General features: G+C 45.7%; 1 protein-coding gene across 6 annotated transcripts in view; it reads right to left on the bottom strand.

Moving 5' to 3' along the window:
* Positions 1 to 201: 201 nt before the first annotated feature.
* The window catches only part of SFMBT2 (Scm like with four mbt domains 2), a 222,258-nt gene continuing 196,302 nt past the window's right edge, over positions 202 to 26,157 (bottom strand). For all 6 annotated transcript variants that reach the window (XM_061179566.1, XM_061179563.1, XM_061179568.1 and 3 more), the window contains 6 exons: positions 24,094 to 24,203; positions 18,146 to 18,321; positions 16,143 to 16,309; positions 15,499 to 15,762; positions 14,647 to 14,775; positions 202 to 5,074 (listed from right to left, as the gene is read on the bottom strand). In XM_061179566.1, the coding sequence (XP_061035549.1) occupies positions 4,934 to 5,074; positions 14,647 to 14,775; positions 15,499 to 15,762; positions 16,143 to 16,309; positions 18,146 to 18,321; positions 24,094 to 24,203 (987 nt within the window). In that variant the 3' untranslated portion in view covers positions 202 to 4,933. The remainder of the gene's footprint in view (positions 5,075 to 14,646; positions 14,776 to 15,498; positions 15,763 to 16,142; positions 16,310 to 18,145; positions 18,322 to 24,093; positions 24,204 to 26,157) is intronic.

Here is a 26,157-nt window from a genome sequence, read left to right as displayed (position 1 = left end):
GAGCCATGGTTATTAAAACCCTATAAACCATAAAAAAAAAACAAAAAAAAAAACAAAAAAAAAAACATTTGCTTCAGTGCATGGTGAGAAAAAAAAATAATCTTAATGCAAACCTTAAAAACAATATTTAATAACTTCCCACATAAAGACACAAACACCACCATAGAATTTATTCTCACTTTATTAACAACGTGGCTTACAATTTTTTTCAAGTAAAAAGGGTTTTTCATTTAGAATAAAAATTAAAATATAACTCTGATATAGATTTTCATTTATTTACATGAAAACATATATACAGAATACAATCTTACAGCAAACCACGACATGCCCTTTGTCCTGCAAATATCGAAAGTAAAAACACCAACTTTTCCCTTTTATGCACCAAAACATACACAAGATATGAATCAAATTCCAATACAAACTATTCAAACTGGAATGCAAAGCAGTAAAAGGGCTTTGACGTTCACAACTAGGGGTAGTTTATGCTTCTAGATATCATGCTGGCTCCCATTTTGAACAACAAATGAGATGATTTTTTTTTCTGTCATTTAAAAACTTTTGTCTCCGATTGCCCATTGTAAAGTGATTTTCAGCAAATGCTTCTTAGAACTTTACTTTTTCTTCAACACATCTCTTCGGTCCACATGAAGTACCCACTCTGCCTGGTGATGTAGGTCTTGACCTACCGGGACTCCCTGGTACCGTATCCTGGCCTTTTTTAAACAAAACCAAGAAAATGGAAAGTCTGCCGCTCAGGAAACTGTAATATTACCGATCATCTAAACCAGAGATTCTTTTCTTAACCAAAACCCAAGGCAGCATCATGTGTCAACACTTAGAATTTTTAGGTGACTTAAGTGGGTCAAAAATAGCACAGTTGGGATAGCACATTGTGTTTGGGATACGTATAAATCAACTCTAGTGGTAAAAGCTATGAGAGTCGCCCAATGTAAAAACTCAACTAAGTTGAAGTGAGTAAAGCAATTTCCAGAAAACTCTTTAACAGAAAAAAACAAGTGAAGGAAAAAAGGAATCATTACAGTGTAATCATTGCCAATAGAGCCTCCCTTGCTATTTAGTTACTGCACCAGAGAGACACGGGCAGTATGTATGTCTCCCCAACGATTACTTTTTCCTTAAAAACTACAGATACCTTAAAATTTACTATTTTTCCCTTCAAATAATTGCACGCTTGGCCACAGCTTTCTAAAGATAGAATAGTGTAGGACTTGGAGCCTAGATTCACCATCTTAACCAAAAAAGCAACAATGATGCTCAAACCACAAAGACTTATTAACACTACTGTTTTTATAGTTCTATCTACAGAAATAAATACAAACGGGCGTTCGACAAAAGAAGTATGAAACCCCTAACTCTTCCAAAACGAAGGGAGAACAGCCCTTAGAAAGGGGCGTTTGGTTTAAGATAAAAGGCAAATCTCAGAACTTGCCTGATAACAACACTCAAGATTCTGTGACACAAATTAAGGAAACTGAGACCAATCTTCAAAGGCTGATCAAAATCAACCTTCCAGAGACTTCAGTGTGGGGTAAAAGTGTGAAAGGCCTGAGTCATTTTAATTTATTGAGGAACAAATCAAAGCAAACACAAGAAATCACCTTTCAAATATGATCAAATAAGGCAAAGCAACCTAATAGCTGTACAGCTCAAGCACTCTGAGTCAAACTTTGATCAAATGAACCTAATTTTAAAAGTGATGGATTTCTCCATGCTATGCAACACTGTGGTGAAGGAAACTGGGTTTTTGCTGTTGCTATTTTTCTTTTTAAAGCGAAGAAGTTCTTCCGGAATGGCGGCCTTTCTACGTTTATGTTTTTGTGGACAGGATATTTTCCTAACACAGGACAAAAGCAGTCAAGAGGTCAGAGGTCAATACAAGCTCCATTAGTTTTAGGGCGGGACTCAGTGATGGACTCTCAGCCTTAGAGATGAGGTGGCATTTCTGCTTTTCAAGTGATACACGCTGTACATAAAGACTGCAGGGTCTGCTTGGCCGGGAAGGGGAACACAGTTCTTGGGCCGTTCCCAGAGGTAATGAGCAACCCGGTGTATGCCGGACGCAGGTACACAGAGGAGAGGCCTCTGACCCCAAAGTGCTGTCAGAGAGACAGCGGGGAGACGGGAGCATCTGGGGATGAAGAGGGGAGGGGGCATTGCCAGCTGGAGTGTTTCAACCAAGAAACGTTTATCTTAGGGGCTGGGGTGCATTGGGGGCTACAGGTGTGAGAGCAACTCTTCCCGCCATGAGGGACGAAGACCGAGTAACAACGCTGTAAAACGTTCCTTGAAAACTGGCCCTTTCTCTAAGGCAGAAGCTGGTGAGAGGGGAATCCTACAGAGAAATGAACACCACCTGACACTTCTGCAGCCCAAGTCCTGCTGATGTGAAGAAGCACAGACCCCCATCACAGAAGTCCCCAAAGAATCTGAATTGGAGGGCAACGTTGGCAACACTCAGAGCAAAAGCATCTTCTTGCCCCTAAAATGTTTCCTGGCTCGCAGCAGGGCAGGGAGATGGCATGCAGACAGCCTTTAGGACGCTTGCCCCAGAGCCGGGCCTCCTCTGCCTCGGCCGCAGCAGTCTCCCCGCCAGGCACACACAGAGCGCAGGTGGTTGACAGGGCGGATCCCACAAAGAGGCCAAGAATAAGGAGAGTTCTGGGCATCTGGCTCCTCGGGAAGAGGATGCTTCCCCAGCAATGGTGGCCGCGTCTCCCCCTGGCTGCCGGGCGGGAGGCCTCCAGTTCCTCTGGGTGGGCCCCAGGGACTCCCCCTACCCCCCGGAGATCCACTTATTCCCACGCAGCACCCTCCCCTCTGGGCCATTCCTGGAACGGGCACGAGAAGGTGCCATTCATTCTGAAAGGAGGCTGCAGCCCTCCCATCCCTTCATTCCCGTCCCACGTGCAACGGGAAGAACTCAGCTCAAAAAGGCCACAGTGAAGGATCACAAACGTGTCAGCGACAGGAAAATGCCCCAAACCATGAAAAGGATGCCCTTTCCAACTGGTTGACAGAGTTCAGCTCCATGGGACTGAGCGTTTAAGGCCAGAAGCACGTGGCTGAGGAGGCAGCGGTGGGGAACCAAAGAGAGAAATGGGACCGCAGGCCAGGCTGGGATCCTCACCGACGCTGCCCGTCTGCACAGGCCGGGCACTGGGCCTCCCAGCAGAGGCAACCGGCAAGTCCAGTGCCAAACGTTTAAACTTGACTTAGGATCAGCTACAGGGGGGACGACAGTCTCGACCACTAAATACATGTTTTCTCTTTTCATCTGTAACGGTGACAGAATGTTGACAAAGGTTAGCCTTAGTGATGGAGTCTCTCAAAATCTGACAGATAACCAGCCCTCATATGTGGCAAGAATATGATCAGCTCGTCAGCCAACCCAGGATGCTATTCCTGGAATTGCTGACACTCGCGTCAAAGAGAAGAGTTCAAGGTAATTATGCTCATAAAGGAAGAGAAGGGTGTGCAGCACCCACTTTTCCTGGGCAACGTGGGGCCTGAGCTTCCTCACATAAGTTTAAAAAGGCATTTGGGCAATGACCAGCACAGAATACAGTGGTCCGTTTGGGCTCCAAAGAATATATTGGATCCGTCCAGGGTGCACACAGACGAAGCACCTGGTACAAAAGACCAGCTGGTCCCCGGAGCCACAGATCTCTCTACAAATGACTGGACCCACTTAATGAAAACAGCCAAGGAATGTCCTAAGCAAACCAGAGCCAGAGTCAGCTGCAGGAATTACACACTCTCTTTTTCTCGCTTTGGCCAATGTGGACTCTTCCCTGACAGCAGGAGCAGGATGGGAACAAGGGCACATGTGTCAGTGCCACATGCGTAAGAGTTCAAACCTGTTACTTTACCGGAAGGAGGTCCAGGGTGATTCAAAGTCAGCCCAGATGACGGGGTCAGTCAATGGCCGAGCCAGGAGAACGTGGGGCTGCCTCCAGGGCCAGGGCCCCTCATCACCCTGTGGGAGATGCGTGTGCCGGGGCAGGGGTGACTGAGCAGGGCAGAGCTTGGAGGGACCCTCCTCGGGAGACCCAGTGTAGTGTCCCTCTAAGGCAAGGAGCTGTTGGACCAACAGCTTCCCTCAGGTCTTTTCCCCGCTCTTGCTCTCTGGAATGAAGCTCTGCCTTCAATACACAATTCAAGATGCCCCAAGAAACTAGAGGAGACCCTCCCTGACCTGGTGACAGTTAAATAAGCATGTCGGAGATCTCAGAGGTTCCGTACAAGGCTGCAAGCATGCCTCCTCCCTGCAGACTTCCTGGATGCCCATCTCCCTGTCATGACACTCGGCCTTCCTTCTCTGCCCAGACTTTCTGAAGTCTCCTCCGACAGGCGGAGTCCCTCCTTTGCTAACTGCCATCCTGAAACATCGCCTAGAGCTGTGCGTGAGAAATGAGTCACCACCAGATCAAACTGCAGCGACAGCTACACGCGTGTCGACCTGAAAGAAGCATCTATGGACCTGCCTGGAAACAGTCACACTAAAGCCATCTGCAAGGCCTCCTCCTGGGTCACAACCTAAAAGACATCACCTGTGCCTTAGTTTTCAAAGAAGTGTGGGCCTTGCTTTAGGAAACCTTGTTCCGAGGAAGCTGCCTGGTTTGGGGTGGGAGAAAGGCGGGGGCGTGGTCTGCAGAGATGCATGTCCACATCTGCAGGGTACGAGCTTAAATTCACACCCTCCGGGAGCCACTGCTGCGGGGCCCGGGGTGCTTTGGAAACATGGAAACCTCGAGCAGGCTGGTGGGCGGAGGAGGCCCTCGTGCTTCTCGCCTTGTGGGGACACAGCATGTGCACCACCTCACGCATCCCGGGAAAACGGAAGGTCCAGTCCTGGAAACCCTTCGAGACACGAGACACTGCATCACCGGGACGGCGGGCGGGGCGGGCGGGGTCAGTTGGCGTACTGGGCGTAGAAAGCCACCTTGACCCTCTCGATCTGGTGGCACAGCTTGATGGCGGGCCCCAGCTTCAGCTCCAGGCACTCCTGTACCGTGGGGAGGGTCAGCAACAGGAGCGCTTGGCCGTCAATATCCTGCCAGGAGACAAAGCCGGGTTAGAACCCAGGCGGGACAGGGTGCATGGGGGTGGGGGTGGGGAACACATGAGCCACAGCCGTCTTCACCCCAGGCCCGGGGCATGGGGGCGGCTCTCGTTCCCTCTGAGCCTGCAGAGCACGGGCCGAGATGGCGACTTGGCTTGACGGCTGCCTGATCTCTTGGCTAATAAAATCTTTCTGCTAAGATAACACTGGCTGCTGTGAAATTCACCAGCCTGGGCTGGAGGGGATGAAAAGCTGGGCTGGGCTCTCCCTAAGCCCATCGCCTCTTGCTGGTTAAGCCCCAGGCCCCCAGATCCAGTCCTTCCTGGGCTTTTGGTGTCCTCCCTCCGCTCTGCTGTGACTATCTGAGCCCTGGAAAGGGCTCTCCAGGAACAAGAGAAACGTTCTCTCTTCCCTGCCAAGCCCTGACAGTTTACCATCAGAAGGGGTGAGAAGATGCCACAGCCCGATCTTCCACAGAGGAGAACACATGTACTTGGACACGTGTGTGTGTGCCCGTGCACACACAGCACCCCCCCCCACATTTACAACCTGTGTCACCCAGAATGAGGAGTCTGAGGTCTACTCCCTGTGCTATCTTACTTAGCCCTTCTGCATCCATACCCAGGGGTCCCCACAATGGAGATGTTCACTCAATCACTGTGAAATTGCATTCACCGTAGAAAGAAAGGGCACAAAGGCTCAGCCCAAGGCTTTACGATCACCCCAGTGGGCTTTGCCTCTTTACCAGCTCGCTTCCTGTTAAGAATCGGGTTTATTTATCTAGACATCGTTTGATTGGGTTACTGAGTGTCAAGACAACCCCTCTTCCTGTTCACCCAGGCTTCATGTTCTGGAGGAAATAAACGAGGGCCCAAGAGCCTACAGGCCCGAGGTAACGATAAAGGTCGTGGTGGAACAGGAGCAGACACTGAAGTCGGCACACACAGCAGACTCTCCGCCGCACGGAGCAGCAGGGCCCCAGGGCCGCCATGAGCCACACAGGCGCAGCAGCCACACCACCGATGCAGGCACGCATCTCAGGGACCACGTGTCGGTGAGGTTCACATAGGCAGCTTTTTTTCTTAAACTAACTGTTTATCTAGCTGTCTTGAAAGCAACTAAAGCAAAAAAACCCCAAATGGGTATAACTGTTAGCCTTGCCTTCGAAGACTAATGTTAAGGATAAGCAACATTTATCATTTGATCGGTTTTGAAAGCCACCTTGATGCACTGTTATCCCCTAAGACGTATGGAAGCAATAAAGAACTTAAAAAGCATCAATGCAAATGCCATTTATTATTGTTAAATTACGGACAAGCACTGGCTGTGATGTGTGCGACTATAAGCCATGTCTCAACCAAGACTCAAACTTGACCTCGTCAAACCACAAAGGGAGCAGAGCAGCCTTGAGTACACCCTGAAAGTAGGAGACAAACTCATAAAACTGTCAATGAATTTCTGATGCTATATCTTTTTTCCCTTTACATGTGCCTTTACACGTTATTTTACATTCTTTTCACATGCTACCTATAAGACCACGAAGCAAATAATGGTACCCCATGGCCTGGGGCCTGTTAGCTGAGTCCACTTTCAGAGCCAAATCCACATATATTCTATCAAAACTAGACCTGGAGAGTGCAGGCCAGCAACACTGGCTGATCTAATTAAGATCACATAGCTGGTGAGAGACAGCGGTGGAACTACGATCATGGTTTTCTGAAATTAAACTTTGGGGGTAATATTGTAGCTCAGCTCTTCACATCTGCACCAGGTTGTGATGGCTACCCTTGGACACACAGATTAATTACAATTGAAAATCAGCCCTAAAATATTTGTATAACCCTCCACAGTCAGTTTCAGTGAAGGTGGCTGCCATATGCATGCACCACATTGAGTGCAGGATGTCACTGATTTAATCACTCAACGGGCATTTATTGAGCACCTACTAGGTGCCAGGCACTCTGAAGGCCTCTGGGTGCATCACTCTGAACAAAACAAAGACTCCTGCCCTGGAGACGCCAGGAATCTTAAGGAAGGTAGACAAATAAGAAGACCCCTATGATATAGGGAACTTAATGTATGGACGTAGTGCTACGGGCCCCATCAGGCCAGGTTACGGAGCCGATCTTACAGGAGTCAAGGAAGGCTGCAGAGATTAGACGATGAGGTACTCAGACCTAGGGGACCAGTGGGAAGTATTAAGGCGAGGATGGACTCAGGGAACACAAGTGGTTCATCAGTGCATGGAGTTCAAGGAGCGCGGGGAGACACTGAAGGCAGAATTGAGATGGGCCCAGACAGGAACTGGGGACTTATTCTGGAGATGTGTGATAAGAAGTCACCGAAGGACGTTAAGCAGATTAAGTGACTTTATCAGGTGTGTCTGCAACCTAATATTGGCCACAGGGTATCAGAATGAATTAGGCGGCAGGGTGGGGAAGGGATGAGAGGCTGAAGGCAAGGACCTTTATAAGGAGGTGGCAAACTGAGTCCGCTGAGAGAGCGTGTCGGCCAGAACTCGGATGGTTCCCGTCGGATGCATTAAAGTTTACTGTAAAGCAGATAAACCAACCACAGACCAGAGGGAAAAAGCCTGCTACGTAGACAACTGACAAAGGATGGCAGCAGTATCCAGAATACAGAAGGAGCTACTACAAATCAATAAAAAGAAGATAAACTATTTTTAAAAATTAGGCAAAAACCGTGAGTAGGTATTTCACAGATGAAACAAAAATGGTGAAAAATTTAAGAAAAGATGCTTAACCTTACCAGGAATCAGGGAAGTGCAAATTAAGCCCACACTACAATATAATTCTATACCCACAAAAGTTAAGAAGACTGACAATATTAAGTGTTGACACAGAAGCCTCTACATGACGAGTAGAAAGGTACATTCGTATGCTACTCTGGGAAACATTTTGGAAATCAAACAAGAGCACAATAAACATAAAATTCAGAATAGTATTAACTGCCAGTGGAAATAAAGGGGAGTGTGAGAGGGAGGATGGCCTTGGTAGATGCAGCCATGTTGCAAAGTTCCTGATTCTTCCTTGGGTTGGTGGCTTTCATGGGTGTCCCTTTTATTAATAGGCCCCATATGTACAAACAGTACATATACTCTTCTGTATGCACAGACTAGTTCTCAATAAAAGCATTTCAGTGCATCTACATCTCTGATGTGAATCAGTATTTCTCACTGGTTTTCTTTCTGAAGTGAAAGTTTCTACACTTTCCTGACACACCACAGCCAAGGAAAGAGAAGGAGTGCCCTCCTAAATTCATGGATCTTAATTTTGGGGGAGGTGTTATAAGCCTTTTAAAGCTGTTCTCATGTCTTTGCCAAATATTTATTAAATTATTCATATGTCAGACCCCAAAGGAGATGTGGGAGATACAAAATGAGTGAGACTTGGCTTCCTCCTTCTGCAGCCGGGGAGCAGAAACACCTGCGCAAGTAGCTACCAACGGCAAATTTGGAAAGATACCCAGAGCCAGAGATGGGCCCTGGGACACTCGCCCCGGCTGGGGGAGCCAGGGTGGCCTCACGTTGAACTGCCTTGCGATAAGGCACATCAATGTGGGCATGGGGTTTTGTTTTCCCCTGCTCTATCCTCAGCACCTAGAAAAATGCCTGCCGGGCACATAATAGGTGCTCATTAAACATTTGCTGAATAAATAAATGGGAAGAATTGGCCTCGGTAAACTTAAAAGTCAACAGAAGGGTAAAAGAAAAGGGTAAAAGATGGAGAGAAGGAGGTGGAGGAGCAAGATAGGGGTGGGGATTAAGAGCTCCAAAATAGCCAATATTTTGAAATAACTATAAATGCAAAATAACCTTTAAAAATTGTGAATCACTAGTTGTACACCTGAAACTTATACAATATTGTGCATCAACTGTACCTCAATAAAAGTTTTTTTAAATAAAGGAAAGGGTAAGAGAGAATTTGGAAGGTGAACAGAAGTGGAGAAGAAAGAATAGGGCATTCTTGGGCTACCTTAGTCTGTTCCGGCTGCTATAAAAGAACACCATGGGATGGTAGCTTATAAACAACCAACATGGATTTCTCACAGTTCTGGAGGCTGCAAGTCTAAGATCAAGTAGATTCAGTGGGGTGTCTGGTGAGGACCTGCTTCCAGGTTCATAGACTTCTCACTGTGTCCTCACAGCAGGGAGGAAGCTGTCTGAGGTCTCTTTTATAAGGACACTGATCCCATCGTGACGGCCTCACCCTCATGACCTCCGAAACGACTCACCTCCAAATACCATCACACTGGGGGTTAGGATTTCTACATATGGGTTTTGGGGGGGACATAGACATTCAGTCTATAGTACAGACACCACGAGCAGTGTCACGAGACTCCTGCAGGGAGAGCTGTGCCGTCTGTCGGGTGAGCTGGAATGTACCAGAATGCACCCCCCCTAGTGCTTCCTGCGAGGTGCCTCAAGCAGGCTGACAGGGACCAAGAGTAGCTCCTTTAAGTCAAGTCCTCAGCTCCCAAGCACTCCCTACTCTCTTATGGGAAGAAATGAGGACGATGACAGTGGACTGACTAAGCCGCAGATAGCCTCAAAATAAAACCTCACATCCAGTGGTGAGGGGTCTCCAAATCCCCAAATAGAAACTCGAAGATGGTCCTTCAGTTTGTCTTTTCCAGGGCAGAGAGTGGGAGTAAACGCAGTGTTTACGGAGCTTTGAGGACCATGGATTCCTTCCCATACGGCCCAAGTGTTGACCCTGGGGGATCCACAGCACCTTAAATCAACCATGAAGACACGCCGGTTTACATACACACGGAGTCTGATCCACTTCCATAAATGACTCCTCGAACTCTGACCTCCTGCCTGTTGGGACAAATGTGCTTGGTCCCGCGGTCCTATAATTAATTGTGCAGTCAGCACCAGGGTGGCCGCTGCTATCAAATTCCATGCTAATCCGAAGAGTGACTTCGAGAAACACAAGATGCGTTTGCAAGTGTCTGGGGCAGCGTTCAGAAGCGCACAACAGACATGCAAGGATTCCCGAAATGATGAGGCATCGTAAAATATGCCTGAGATAAAGTGGGGCCTCAAGATTAAGTGCTAAAACTGCCAAATTACTTTTACAAAGTTGGATAAAGAATCTGGGCTCTTTCCCGGGACACTTTTTGGGAAAACATGTTGTTTGGACAGGTAGCATGACTGACTATCAGCCACGTGGACCACGGCCCTGCTTTCCAACCTCGCAGCCAGCAGCTGCTCCGGGGACCTCAGCTGTAAGCCCACCTCCCTCACCGTCCTGCAAAGACCCCTCGTGTGTGCTCTGGCTCAGCTGACCCGGCCTCACTCCCGCAGTCGGCATCACCTTCTACGGCCCGATTCTAGGCTATATCTTCCCAGATTTCTCTGCCTACAGCTGCATCCTCTCCTGCACCGACGATAACACTGTTTCAGTCTCTTATGCGCTGCTGCCAGCTGCTGATGTGTCCGTGGTCCCCAGTCGATCGGAAGCATTTAGAATTGCAAGCAGCTTACCCACCTTTGTCTTCAGGCAGCTTTTAATAGAGTGCCTTGCACATAGGTTATCTGTAAATTCTTGTTGAGATGAGGAGAGATCTTACACATCATCGGCTAACAGGAAATCAAGGGCTTTCTCAATGATCCACCTCCTCTGACTTGGAGAAACCTGAGCATGAGAAGGTCGTGACCTCCCATTCCACGCCCACGGTGCCCAGCACCACGCCAGCACACATGTAGGTGCTCGGATGACGGCTGATCCTTGGAAGAGCGATGGGAGATTTGGAAATGGCATTTAAGGCAGGGAGAACACAGGCTGGGGCGTCTGTCAGCTTCCTCAAATTTCCTAGAACTGGGGTTCCCGGCATGGAGAACTTATCTGCCCTTTATTACGATGGATATATTTCAGCCCTCTGTTTTGGAAACTTTGGATGAGAATGCAAAAATGGATACAGCTCAGGGGTACTCAGCATTTTTACAAAGGCAGAGAGGTATTTGTCTGTCAGATGCCAGGCTGGCAATCTAAAAATGTGGTTTAGAAATAAGAATGGTGTATTTAAAGGGAGAGTTAAACAAAATTAGCAAGAAAATTCCACCTGCTGATCACATCATTAGGTTTTTTTTTTTTTTAATCTATAAAGGTGTGCAAGTTATAGAAGGACCAGCAAACTGTAGTTTGAGTTCTGTAGAATTATCTTAGCAAATGAGTTGTGAGAAATAATGAGCTAAATTCCAGCTACTGGAGTGAAATCATGCAAGTCACCACTGAAAGGAGTGAAAAATTGAGGGGGCGGGGGGAACCCACCTTAGAATCCCTCTCATCGTAGCTTTTGTTCTGGTTCCAAAGAAGTTATTTTTTTCATTGATCATGTAGTTACAGACCTCACAGTTGATTTAATTTTTAGAAATATGCTCCCGTATAATTCAGAATGGCTGGCAAATCACTTATGTTAAATACAGAATTACCATAAATGGACTACTCATTTTTAAGAAATGAAATAAGATAAAATACAAAACATGAAAGTTATACTTAGTACATGGGAAAATCACATTTATTTTGATACAGAGGTCAGTTTAGGAGTTGGTGGTTCCTTAGAGGGGATATTCAGGGCTTACAGAAGTAGAAAGAGGAGGGAATTAGTCTAAATGTGGATTACACCTGAAACTATCCTGGAATTTCTTTATTAAAAGTAAACCACTAATTTGGGTAGTTTGCTTATTACATGGCTATGATTCACAAAAGGTGAATGAATAGGCAAAATTTTATTTAAGACTTTCCTGATTTTTATAGACGTGTGGAGTTTCCCTGTATAATGTACATATTTGCAGCATGAAATTATAGAGTATAGATTTTTTAAGCAGTTACTATAACATTTCAGAGTTAAAAAGCATATATTCTGGTAACGGCAAGTTTATAATTTTTGTAAATGCTCCTGGTGATTACGGTAGTCTCTGAATTTACGACTCGGAATCCAGGGAGTGAAGGCGCGTAGCTGTGACTCCACGCGCTGTGATTTCTCTCACATGCTGGTGGATAAACCCCCAGCTCCTCCCCATTCATCTAAAAACTCATACGACGCCTGGAGTGACCCACTGGAGGCCCCATCAAATCAGAGCTGTGGTGTTTGGGCTCAAAGGTGATAGAACAAATTAGTAATTAAAGGTCTGGTTGAACAAAAAACACGCTCAGGTGCCCACGGACTTCAGGTAGCCCCGCCGGGAACAGCCTTTTACTGTGACAGATGAAACGGTCTAACATAGAACTTTAAATAGAAATAAGGCTATAATCAATTAAATTCTACCTATTTTTCTCTCTATAAAAGAAATAAGTAGGTATGTAGGGCCAAGTTTTTAGGTGATGTGAGCAGATGCCCCTTGTTGATCCTAGAAGTGGCCGAGTGTCGGGAACGTTTCCTTCTTAGATGCCTTGGCTTGGGAAGGCACGAAACTTCCCGAGATGTTGTTATAAACAGGGATTAAAGTCCAATTAAGGATGATTCAGTATAAGTAGTATTTTAGCCTTTTTCACAAATCAGCTTTGTTTTCACCTTCTTGCTTATTACCAGATATTTAGGAAAGGAATCAACACTGAGCTTGTCTGCCCTTCACAGCACAAATAGCCTCTGTTCTTTGTCCCACGAGAGGCCCAACTGGAAAACATTTGTCAGTTCAAAGTGGCACGTGAGTCTCAAAACAAGACCTTAGACTAACACAGACCGATACCTTCTGTATCTGCCTCGTGGATATTCCAAGGTCTGTACCAGACAGTGGGTGCAGACTGAATGAACATACGACCGGCTGGAACACGTGTAAAATCTGTGTCATCAGCACTCGTCACGTATTCAAATGCGATGCTGTTTTCGCGGTGCTGCTAGTAATAAATACCAGACCGGAAAAATGCTGCATTGGGCAATGCTTTAAGCAGGATTTCAACCTTCTGCTTTGTTCTTGTTTTCAAGACCGAGATGCAGTTTCTCAACAAGCCCCAAATCATGTAAGTCCTCACATTTCTCACAATTCTCTTTCTTTCCTGTTTGTGTGTTTAAATGAAGGGACATGCTCATTACCACGTTCTTTACGGACAAGGAACCTTTTTCTTTTTGTCTGCTTTTAAGTGTCGCCCAGAGAGGAAGTGCAGCTGGTGTCAGACAGCGAGGAGGTGGCCTGGCCTTCCAGCCACCATTCACTCATTCGGTGCACTTACTGGGTGTCTACAGAAGACGCTAATGGTCCATCAGTGGAAACCCTGGAACACTGAGAGCTACCCTCTCCTGGGAGGAGCTGGGAACCACATTAATTTGCTTTTTACAATTCATTACTGCATTTTGGTGGCCTTGGGAGAAAATCTGAGAAATTCACTGGGTACAGGGGAAATCAGAGGCCTTTCTTGTTTTCTTAATGATTTAATGCTTGAATTACCCTCTTTCTAGACTATTGGTTTGTATAATCTAAAAAAAAGCTAGATGGACATATCTTTAATTTATGACACGGAAAACAGTACTTTAGTGAAATGCAAGGTTGTGAAAGATATTTACACTGTGAAACAATGCAAGAAATGTCAACAAATTGAGCAAACATAGTAGAGCAAGTCACAGGCTTCCACTTGAACCTTCTATGTGAGGCCAGTGAGAAGTGTGCAAGATGGATTATATTTAGAGTGGGAATTTGTTTTCATACTAACTTAAGGGAAAATATAAATAAAAACCCTCCTTCCTTATGGCACATCATTTCATCTGCTAGATTAAAATTTTTTAAGGTATAAATTATATCAATAGTTCTCCCATTTATCCATTATTTAGCATAGTACCTAACATACCGTAGGCTTTAAAATAATTTACAAAGAAAGAAGTGAAGAAAGTAAGAAAACAGTGACAAAAGCAGCATTAAATAAAACGCAATGGCCCGAGGGCTTCTGCCTCTGGGAAGATCAAGTAGACTTTTCCCTCTTTCTCTCGAGAAGTAAAAGCCCTGAATGTTATAAATAAGACAAACATAAGAAGACTCTGGAAGGTGGAGAAAAGAAGGCAGACCAGCCAGGGACAGTGGGACTCCAGATCTGACACGGTAGCCAGTTCTTTGAGCTTTTGTTTGTTAGCCTCTTATGTCTTTAGCGTTACACAAGCTGGCAGCCCAGAAATGCCAACGGGCACAAATGAAAAGAGGGCCAACGGAAGCCTGTTCTCTCTACTGGAAAGGGGGAGCTGGGGAGACAAAAGCCTTTCAGACGACAACTGCTCCACCACGGGACAACGCACACCCCACCCGCCTGCCAAGGCAGAGCTGGGAGCCCTGACCTCCAGCCTGGCCAGGCTGCGTAAGACCCAGCCCTCACCATGGGGCATCCGAGAACCCCTAGTAGAGGCCGGAGCTGCCGTCTCCACTGCACGGCAAAGAGACCCCACGGAGCTGCAGGTGGGACCACACGTGGAGCCCGGGTCTCCTGCTCCCCTGCCCCCAGGGACGACGAAGCCCCCCACCCCCTGCCGTGGCCAAGCCCCAGGAAGCCAGCTGACACAGAAGACCCAGAGGCTCAGAACCAAAACAGCTGCTGCACAGCAGAACCCCGTACCTGCTCCTGAAATATTTTGGCCAGGGGGGCACAGTCCGTCAGCTTGATGAACCTCACCACATCTGTCACCGACCACTCCAAGGGGTTGCTCTCCAGGACCAGCCTCTCCTCCTCCTCTTGCTTCACCTCCTGCAGAGGGAAGGGAAGCAGGAGGCTGTTTTATCACTTCCCGGAGGGCGGGACCCTCTCTGAACCCTGAGGGCCGGAGCCAGGCTTTCTGGACCACTTGCGGACTCCTCACTAGGCACCTGGACAGGTGCAGAGGCGGACGGTATCCAGGGATGCTCTGAGCAACTCGTCTGGGTTATGACTTTGCTCCAAAGACTTGTGTATCTTTAGAGGTTAAAAAAAAAGGCACAGTGATGGCCGCTGTTGACCCCCAAGTTCAGGAGCTCTGGGGCTGAGTGTGGGATCTCTGGTCGAGGAGGAGACGGGGCAGGAGCCGGTGTAGGCGCGAGGCTGTTATGCCCCCATTTACGTGTGTGACGCTGGTGCCAGCGACCTTCCAGCTGACCGTGTAACACGTGGGCTCAGGGGAGACCAGATACCCCGACTACACGTTTTATAGCATCACAAGGTCTCCTAAGGAGGGAAAGCCTAGTGTTTAATGAGACCTTGAGGACTTTGTCTGTTCTCCTGACAAGAATCCCTGTGGTTTTAAAACCTTCCAGAAAAAGAGGTACTTCCCCCAGAACCCCATCCTGAGGTTCACCGTCCTGCTCCGTGGGATGTGGAATCACCAAGCTTTCTGCCCCTGATTTAGCAACAGAGCCGGAGCGGTCCCCCAAGTGAGGTCCCGTGCTGCCCCACCAGGGACACCAGACGGGCCAGCTCCAGTGGCCTGAGCTTTACCTCCGCTGCTTCCTGGCTGGGGGCCGGGCCCCCAGGGGCCCCCTCGGCGCTGGCGGTGGCCTGGGCCCTCCGGCCCCTCCGCATCCTCTCCACAGGTGCCCGGCGCTCGGGCTCCGAGCCGCTCCTCAGGGTCACGGCCCTCCGGGGCCGGGCGGAGGGAACCTCGGCCGAGGACGTGTCCGTCTGGTCATCACGGAGCTCGGAGCCGGTCTCCTCACTCCCGGTGTCATCGTCCAGGGCGTCCGCATCCTCCTCTTCACTTTCCTAGGAGGACGGAAGATGCACTGAGGCGGCGGGGGAGGGGGCCTCCAGGAAGGCAGGGGAGGGGGCCTCCGGGAAGGCGGGGGAGGGGGCCCGCAACTCCACCCCAGACCCCCTCCTGCCCAGGTGCCGCTGCCACCCTCCTGGTGAGATTTGTCCAAGGAGGCCTCGGAAGATGGATCCCATGGTCCCACCCAGGGTCCCACCTGCAGCCCCTTCCCAGCCGAGACGCTGCAATGTTAAGTCTGTGTTCGACAAATAAGGAGGGGGTTCTGGCAGTTCACGATTCTCACCATTTAGCATCAAGCTTCAACCTGGCCTTGGCTGTGAAGCCAGGGCCATGCTTCCCGATCGAATATGGGAAGCTTCCGAGCAGAACATACCTCCCCGGAGCCTGCGGCAAAGCCCACGGCAGAGGACCTCCGTTTCTTCTGCACAAAAATGGATTTTCGTCGTTTCCTGCGTCTGGCCGGTTTAGGGTGTCCGCTTTCAACACTGCTTTCTCCAATTGGGGGCTTAATGATCTTCTTTCTCTTCCCATAATAATAAGCTACAGGGAGAGAGATGATGAGATTAAAAACTTCATTAAAAGGTTACACCCATGGGCATGCATGGACGGGGGAGGAGAGAGGCAGGAGCAAGGCGGAGGGAGGAGAGAAGGAAAACTGAAAGGAGAGGGAGGGGGAAAGTGAGAGAGAGATCATTCCTTCATTTGAGACCATCAAAACTTCACATCCCATTTACACCTCAGGAAACAGTTCTGAGAAAACAGCTCCACAGGGGGGAAACCTGTCCCCAGTGCCCTCGTGTTTACAAGGTTACGGACAGAAGTGTCATCTGCCACCTGCACAACCCCTTGCAAATTCAAATGTAGAACCCTAACCCCCAATGTGACTGCAGCTGGAGATGGGCCTTTAGGGAGGTGATTACGGTTAATGAGGTCATAAGGGTGAGGCCCTGACCCAACAGGACCGATACCCTGACAAGATGAAGAAGAGACACCAGGGATGCACAGAGGGAGGACCCTGGGGGGACACAGTGAGGAGGCGGCCGACTGCAGGGCAAGGAGAGAGGCCCCACAAGAAACCAGCTCTGCTGACACCTCGGATCTGGACTTCCAGCCTCCAAAAGTGGGAGAAATGAATGTCTGTTGTTTAAGCCCCCCCAGTCTGTGGGACTTTGCTGTGGCGGCCCGAGCAGACTAAGACAGAAGGTGAGCCAAACAAGCTTAAGAGTTATTTCAGGAGTTTCTCTCTGCTCCCCTTCCTTGCCCCCAATACTGCACACAGTGGTGGCAACCACTCCCACTGGAGATGCTCCGACGGCTGCCCTCGAGTCTGAATCTTGAAGAATCAACAAGCACAATGAACACCTACTGGAGGGTCCTGGTCACAAAGGACTTCCCCATCTCTCGATCTGACCAAGACCAACTGGCAAACACACAGGCCAAATTAATGGGGCACCTTCTGTCTTTTCAAATAGTGTTCCTTACCTACTACATAACTATACACTTCATTCTTTTCTCTCTCAGTGGAGACTTTCATTACTTCTGAATTCAATAACAGAGTTATATGTCTGTATTACCACCTAGAGCAGTAGTTAGAAAATTATTTACCAACTTTCAATCATGATTGATGTATTTTATCATTTGAATGCATAATCAACTGACTAAAACCTATTATGGGTCCAGTTTTCAATTATGATCAACATTGAGATGCTTCCTCATTAGCCAAAGCCTCAACTGTTCCATATGGAACTCCCATTATTCCATAAAAGGACCAGATGCACCAAAGGAACCTTTATCTATGGCTGGAGGCATACAAAGGAAAATACCAAATGCACAGCTCCTGGATGACAGTGGCTGTTTCCCACCCTGCAGTGAAGCACGTGTCCACACATCCCCACACCACTGTACCTTAGAGGAAAGTCACTCAGCCTCCACACCTCAAATTCCTTATATGCAAAATGACCAACTAGTGTAGGTTTCTTTCAGGACTAAAGCTGTCTATTTCCAGTACCTTCCGCTTGAATTTGGTCCGTAAAGATGGCACTTATAAAACTGTCAAGAAACGCCATGGGGTTCTGGGGTGTGAACAAACACTTATCCATTAGTGTCTGACACCTAGAGAGAACCACAAAGCAGTTCATCCTGGAGTGTGGTCCCAGCAGAGCTGGAGACACCCCCCAACCCCTTCCTTACTCTAGGAGAGAAACAAGTATCTACTAAGTAAACCTTAAAGAATTCTCCCGTAGCAATTCCTAGGAAAAACTATGTAAAAGGTGTTTAAACAAAAACAAATAAACAAAAAAACAGCCCACCAACTACATGACTACATGGTCTGCGGGTAGGCCCACAGACCAACGTTCTTTTCAGATTTGCACTTACTGTATTTGGTTTTGGTGTGAATGGAGCAGTTCTCCGGGCAGTTTTCAGAAACCAGCACAGGACTGAACAAATTTGGACAGCATTCGAGCTTGGCACAAACACGGCGGCAGAAATCCGCTACTTGGTCAGATGTTCGGACAATCTTGGCCACGGCCCTGTATGTTTTGCCTCTATACCTAGAAACAAAGAAGAAAAAGTGATGGAGAGACCACACACTTACTCAGATCTATTTTGTACAGTGGATTCCAAAGTGGACCATTCACTTTCTAAAAGCAAAGCAGGTTGTGTGTGGTTTCTCTGTCATTTGTTTTCATTGTTCCTTACGAGTTCACAAAAATATTTTTAAGAAATGCCCAGTGCCATGGGCAATGTATGTGGCGACCAGGCTAAAACAGGATCCCAAAATAAAGACCCCCAGTTGGCGTATTCTCACCGGGGTCTACGTAACTGAACACCCCTCCAGAATGCTTCTGGAATCTAGATAGTGTCACTCGTTGCTCATGACTCTTGAGAAAAAAAAACTTTCTCCTCCCCAAGAAAAACCACACGAAGTCACCAACGAAAAACTAGAAACCAGATCTTCTGGAAAGCAGGTTGGATGGACCCCTGTTTTAAAAATAAGTACTACAGCCCTCATCCAAATGCCTTTTCAATAATGACGTAAACCATGCTGGCTGAAAAGGTGAGCTCTTCGAAATAGTTTGAGTCACCTTTCAATACGGTTTTTAAAACTATCATTGGTACAAAATAATGATAAATTTCTCTGTTGGCAACAGATCATATGTCTTTATTTACTTCACATCTCACTAAACTTAAGAGTCCACTGAAATGAGAATACATCAAAATAGCTGGGCCTATTAAACTATGTCCTTGATGTGCACCCTAATTTTCAAGTTGAAATCCTGAACGATAATTTATTTTCCAGGAAAACTGCATGTAGTGGTAGCTCTGGCTGAGAGCACTTGTGTTAATTTTTGGAAAACTAAGCAAAATTGAGAGAGAAAGAACCACCAAGGAAGGCTGACCTTGTCAGTTTCCACATCAGCAGTGTCAACCTGCTCCTTTACACAGCTGTATGCAGATCTTCCTTGACTTCCGATGGGGGTTACATCCCAATAAACCCACCTTAAGTTGAAAATACCGTAAGTCGGAAATGCATGTAATACACCCAACCTACCGACCATCATAGCTTAGCCTGGCCTACCTTAAATGTGCTCGGGACACTCACATTAACCTATGGCTGGGCAAAATCATCCAACACAAAGCTTATATCATAATAAAGTGTTGAATATCTCGTGTAATTTACTGAATACAGGAAGTGAAAAACAGAATGGTTGTCTGGGTCCAGAATGGTTGTTAAGAATACCTGCTGTCCACCCTCGTGATTGCAGGGCTGACTGGGAGCACACTTTGAAACAGTACAGGAAGGCAGAGAACGATGGAGGGACCAGGAAGGACTGCCTCCCTGCTGTGAACGTGGGGACCCACTCAGAGTCTCAGAGTGCACACAAAGACTATCTTAAGAGGAAGATGTTTACAATTCAACAGATGCAGAAAGCAGCTTTCTTGGAGTTTCCATTATCTGACTAAAGGCAGAAATTTCTGAGAAATGAGGATCGCCATAAATCCCCTCTTTGGGGGGGGGGTTTCTCATCCTAGGGATAAACCTACCATAAATCCCCTCTTGGAGGAGTTTCATGGCCTTGAAGAAGACAGAAAGGCCACTCCTGCCTGCATAAACAAACTATTCCAAACTTTCTTATCTCCCAGTTTTTCTCCTAAAAACCCATTTGTCTTTCCCAAAGAAACCTATTTGTTCTTCCCCAGAGGCCTTTTCTCCCCACTCCTTTCCCCCCGACTAAGTTAGGGATGACTTAGGTATAAGCTCCAAACCCTAACTGTTCCTTTGAGTTACACATCATAGAGCACTTCTGTGTGTACATCCATTGCACCAGGAAAGAAATGGTCTTTTTTTTTTTTTGGCTGTCTTTTGTCAGTTTAGTTTGCAGGCTCCCAGCTACTGAACCTAAGAGGGTAGATGAAGGGGTTTTTCCCCTGACATCAATAAGGAAGTGTGGGTAGCCTTCCAATAATTTCCTATCAGCCAAAGTAGGGATTTATGTCCACACGTGAGTGCATGTGGCAGGGTGGAGACAGACAGATGAAGATGGACAAACAAGAGTTCTGGGGAAAATGGTCTCTTCTCTTTCAGTTAAGAGTTGAGAAAAATCAAAACGGATGTTGAGTCAAAAAGAAATACAAAGTGAAAACACCAACGCTGGTCCAAACAGAATGACTTCGATTTGGCCTAAGTTCTATCATTCATCTTTCAAAATGACCCATATCAGGACCTTTTTTAAAAATCTTGTGATGCAAGATTTACTTGTGACAGGACTATGATGACAGTGGAGAATAAGGCTCCAGCCTGTCAAGCTGAATTCACATCCTCAAATATTTAAGGAAGAATTAAAAGGGGGAAAAAAGATGATAACTGCAGAAATAAGGATGCGTGGCACACAGTGAGAAAAATCACTCTTCTCATTAGCAATAAATAGTAAGAGATGGCCCCGACTTCCTTCAAAACAAAGCTTTTACTTCACTGGTCACAGATTCTTCATCTAGAACTAGAGTCAGTGCAACACTAGTTTTCAGTCTTAAGATACTCAACCTCAGATATTTCTCTCTTCCTTTTTGATTCCTGTATTTCAAGTCATGGGAACTCTGTGTGATAAATGGGGTGGGCGTTTATTTTATGAAAGACAACCTCTAATTCAGAACACCCTAAACTGGTCTGTGTGTGACCCAGAAACGCCACGCCCATAACCTGATGAATTTATTACACACCGAAATTCAGTCTTCTCTTCAGAAACGGATTCACCCGCTTGCTTAACGTAATGTTTACAGCATACATTTTCACGAGAGCAAATTTCACACATCTGAGCAAAGTAAAGATTAACGTATGAACCAACAAAATCTTTTTTCAGTGAAAAGTCTCTCCGTTTGGGAATCCTTTTTCACATAAATCTCCTTGATAGTCAAATATTACATCTTACTGTTCATAAAGCATGGGCATGAATAAATGCCCCCGAAAAGGTAAAATAAATGAAAACACATACAAAATTGTCATTGCTTATGAAAAAAGAAACCAAAATATCATTTCCATAGAGCTGAACGTGACTCACCTAAAAGTAAAGATTTGACTTTATCTCCTTGCCTCTGCCTAAGTGATAATGAAATCTAGTTCACTCAAAATTACATCAGGATATTTCCACTTTAAATATTCTGCATAACTGTAACAAAAGAAGACTGGGAAAATCTATTAAACCTCCGGCTGGCTTTTATAAAGGTTGTCACAAAAGCCATTCAAACAAGAGTTAACATTTTTTCCCCCTCAGGAAGATTCTATAACATGTTGGAATAACACATGTAAATGTCTCTAAAAGCATAGGACTGGATTTTTTAAAATCCCCCTAAGGTATAGCCAGGTATAGCCTAAATTCCTCCTCCCGAAATTCTAAATAATGTAGGTCAATTTAGTAACTTCAGTCCATCGGAAAGAAACAACGTCCTCTTCCAGAGCTGCTGAAGTGAACTACACTAGCATCCCCCTTTTCCTTTAGCACAAGCTACTCCTGGTTCTGCCTTTCAGTCCATGTTGAAGACTCATTATATGATAGGCTTCTTATACAGTGTTCAAACATTTCGATAATTTGTTCTAGTATAAAAGGTATGGTTGTTGGCTAAATAGGCAAAATCGCTGGGGGACGACTGTAGATGACAGTGTTCGTTTTTCTTCTATTTACAGATCAACCCTTGTCAATGTCACCCCTACCCTCTCAACTAAATGGGTCTTTTCAGAAGAGGAAAAAACCAATCAGAACCCCCAGATGCTAAGTGACAGCGTTCCCAAAGCTCTACAGAGAAGAATCTCACGCCCTTCCTTACTGAGAACACTCTCTGTGGTTTTATAATTCACGGACCACAACCAAGACAACTGAATGCCTTAAACGCAGGTCTCCGCCCTCGCTGAGTTAATTTATTCACGAAAGAAAGCATTTTAGCCTTTCAGCAAAATGGGAAGAAGTCAACTCTCTCTCCTCCCTTTTGCACCAATGAAAACATCAAAGTTATCAAGATCTAAAATGCTGTCGTTTTACATCAGAAGGAAAGAGGTGACTCAACACGTAGTATTATAAGGGATATTCCCGCTGACTGTAAATCTGTCATTGTTAGCAGCTGCTTTGAGATGCTACTGTGATCCAGACACTTGAATCCAGTCCAGACACACATTTTCTCATTGTAAGTTCCTGTGTAAGATTCTGCTAAGGAACACGCTGTCATGTTTGATATAATAGGTAATACGTTGCCTTTACGATACAGCAGGGCTGGGTCGTGCTGTGTCTGTTTTGATCGTATCAGGCTGGTTTCATAAAAGCTCTGATCAACTTGGCAATGGGAAAATGAGTGCAAACAGTGCAAAATGAACTCTCCCTGTCACTCTGGGAATCTGGAGCGAGTTTCTGGCTAGCTTAGGGAGCAGGGGAGATTTTAATGGAATTTAAGATTGTTGTACTTTTACTATTTCCATATCCTTGGGTGTATTTTGGATGTACTGAATTTTACAGAAAAATTTTAAAACAAGACGTAAGAAGGGTTTCTCTGTATAAATACTTGCCCGGGTTTCCTGCCACCACTACCAGTATGAATCGACATTATAACAAAGTATTCTACTGTGGCTGAAGATCTCCAGCTTATATAAAGTAGAAAAATACAGAATGTTAGACTGGAAAAATAACACGTTTTATTTTTTTCTGGGCTACAGGTGAAGCTCAGTTAAATATTTCTTGGGAAAGAAGGGAAGGGTGAGGTATGGTGTCACCCTTCATTGACACGACACCTTCCAACAAACCAAAACTCTCCTTATCTACACGTATTCCCTTTAACTTTTGTGGTTTAGTGGAGTATCATTAGACCATACATGACTTTTGTTGAATCTAAAATTATAGAGATGCTCAAAAAAGACACAGGAAAGGCTGAGTGGATAACTAACAATGAATGCGAATAACTGTGAATTTCTCCACATCTGTACTCAGTTCTGGTGTAAGTTAACCATGGAGGAAAATACCACTGGTCATATAAGTTATTTAATATTCCTTAATTTTCACTACAAATAGGACAGGCACTTTCCCTAAAGGAGGGCTTAGGTATGCTCTAGCCATTGAAAAGTAGTTCACTGTTTAAACAGCATCATTTTCCAAATGTTACAGCTAAGTGATACCTTTTGACACCATTATACAGGAAGTGGACCAGTGAAGATCTATTCCATTTGAAAAGAATTAAGTGGATATTAAAAGCCCTCTTAAACCACCAAAACTATTATTAAACATGAAGTTATCTTGAGACATGGGTCTTTTTCTATCTGTCTCCTAAACAACTGAGTTCTTGCAAAACAGGTCATGGGGTATTCCCAATTTCAGAGTTCAAGAAACTTAAAGCAAAGCAAACATTACCTTTCCAATTAGCCCGTTTCCAAATAAAATAAGTGACCAACTACATGTCCACCCACAGCCTATTAACCAAAACCAAAGAGAGGTATTGGTTCTTCCTATTTTTTAAAACTGTCAACTCTCAGAGTAAGGAACATTGTATCTGGCGTAAACTCTATAATATCAGATGTTAAGATCTGTTAATGAAAAACGTATAATAATGATAAGAGAAATCCTCTCTTTATATAAATGTTCCCCTTTGGATCAAACAACCCATCAGTACATTTTTATTCTGAATATTTAACACAATAAACTCTGTGTGTGGTGCACAGAACTGCAGAACAACAAGCCTTCCGTTGGTTTCCACTTCTCTGGGCCATGTGAAAAAGAGGAAGGACAAGTTTCAAAGTGGCAGGCAAAGAATGCCGAGAACCCTCGTTTTCCAGAATTGAAAACACTTACTTGGCCTTCAGTGTCTCCTCCTGAAAATTCCAGTGTGGGTCTTCCACCAGCTGTAATTCCCGTAATACCCTTCCAGGTTTGTAAGCTGCATTGATGATCATGCTAAGAACCTGTTGGGAAAAAGGAATCGCCGTGAACGTCAACTGCTAAAACAAGAATGTTTTAGAAGTCACCCCGCTGACACTTCAAAGCTGTCTGCCCTGCACCTCCAGTCAGCAATGGGCTGGGATGGAGTCAGAGAGAACGCTTTGCAGCTTGGCACTGATGTGCTCGCCATCAAGGGGATAGAAAGGGCGGTGAAATCCGACGCCTCTGCCTGGGGGAGTGTGAACCACTGGCCAGAGGGGATGGCCGGCTCTCACTAATGCTCCTGGTTGCAGAAAAACTGAACCATTTTCTCCAAAGAGCCATGGATCATCCTTCAACTGGATTCCTCTTCAGCAGTATCGGTTACTAAGAATTCCATTTTATCCTTAAAAATATATTTCAAAAGGAATCACTAAGATGGAGATGGGAGGTTTGTTCCAACGCTTCTGGATAAGCTTCAGATACTTGTACTGAGGGCTAACACATTACCTGAAACTCACCTGACGCTGACCCAATTTATGGGCATTTAACATTAGGATATTTCTCAGAGACGTGAGTGTTTCGAAAGGAAGCCTGAGCGTCTAACACCATCTGACAGCTTCCTCAAGCTACCCCTTCACTCCCAAGTCCCAAGTGCGAGGAAATGAACACGTGGTCAGAACCAGTCCCAGAGGGACCAGACGTCTCCCTTCTAAAGCCTCAACTTCACGCTCTGAGGCACTCGTTTCCCATAAGCAAATCCTCATTATCAATGAACATTTATGAGTTCTGGCATGCTCGTGAGCTGTTGTTATTTGGATAGAGAGCTCAAAAAAATGTGAAGATGCAATGCAGCACATAAAGGAACACTGACACCTCAGGGGCTTCGTTCCATGAAACGCCCATTCGCTGAGGATCTGCCCTGTGCCAAGCCCCAGAGCATATAGACAGCACACAGTCACGTGCCATGTTTCAGAGCAAAACCCCACTGAGAGAGTGAGAAAAATTCCTTATTGAGTTGGGAGGACACGGGCTATATTGCTGAAGCGCCTACTATTTTGTGAAGGAGACCAGCACAGTATTAACAGGAAGAAAGAAGATGAAAAGTATGCTGCAGAAATTTTCAAGTCCCAGTTTTCATGTACCTGGTGTGTTCTGGAATGTAATTGGTGTGGTCTGCGCCCTGATTTAATTAAGAGAAACAAAGCCTTCTCATAACTGAGGATTAGATCTTGAAATATTCTATACTCTGCAGTCAGCATGGCAACTGTCTTTTTCTTGCCTGGGTGGCATTTTGCTATGTTCCCAGGTCCCTGTAAAGCCCCATCAAGAGAACATGTTTCAGCCAAGACGCTAAAAGGCCAGGACACAGCAATACAAGCAGTTCTATTGTGTTTGTTTTCTCTATTAGAATAATCATCTGATTTTATTATTTACTGTCAGTACAATTTACAGAAACCGAGTTTAAAAATAAATCCATTTGAAACTGGCTGAAATCATGCACCAAGTGTTTATCAACAGACAATAAAATTTCAACTGAATCTTTTCATTGTGTTTCATTGAGAAAACCCCAGGGCTACATCTTATTTGCTGCATAGAGAAATGCATTTTGTGACTGTGAAAAGAAAATGCCTTCCAGAGTTCAATTCAGAGTGGAAGCAGGCAGCAATTAAATTGTAAAAGGCATGTGATATTGAATAATCTTCCCCTGGCTTTTCCCAATGTCACATCATTTGTCTCTAAATTCAACAAGCGCTCTATAAAACTTTGGAATTGTGAGCTGAATAATTTATGTACCTGACATCTTAGTGTATTATAGTTACTCCATGAAAATAACTAAGTTGACAGTTGTTATTATGACCCAAGTTAGACTGAATTACTGTACCTTGCAAAACATCAGAATTCAAGTTATTACACTCTTGATCACAAAGGGTAGCTCAGACCCTGCCCCCAATTAACTAACAGGATGTTAGCTGTGAAGCTGATGAACACTCTTCC

The sequence above is a fragment of the Eubalaena glacialis genome, chromosome 2 (assembly GCF_028564815.1).
Source record: "Eubalaena glacialis isolate mEubGla1 chromosome 2, mEubGla1.1.hap2.+ XY, whole genome shotgun sequence".
In the NCBI taxonomy this organism is placed as follows: Eukaryota; Metazoa; Chordata; class Mammalia; order Artiodactyla; family Balaenidae; genus Eubalaena; species Eubalaena glacialis.
This window is presented reverse-complemented; position numbering and strand designations above follow the sequence as displayed.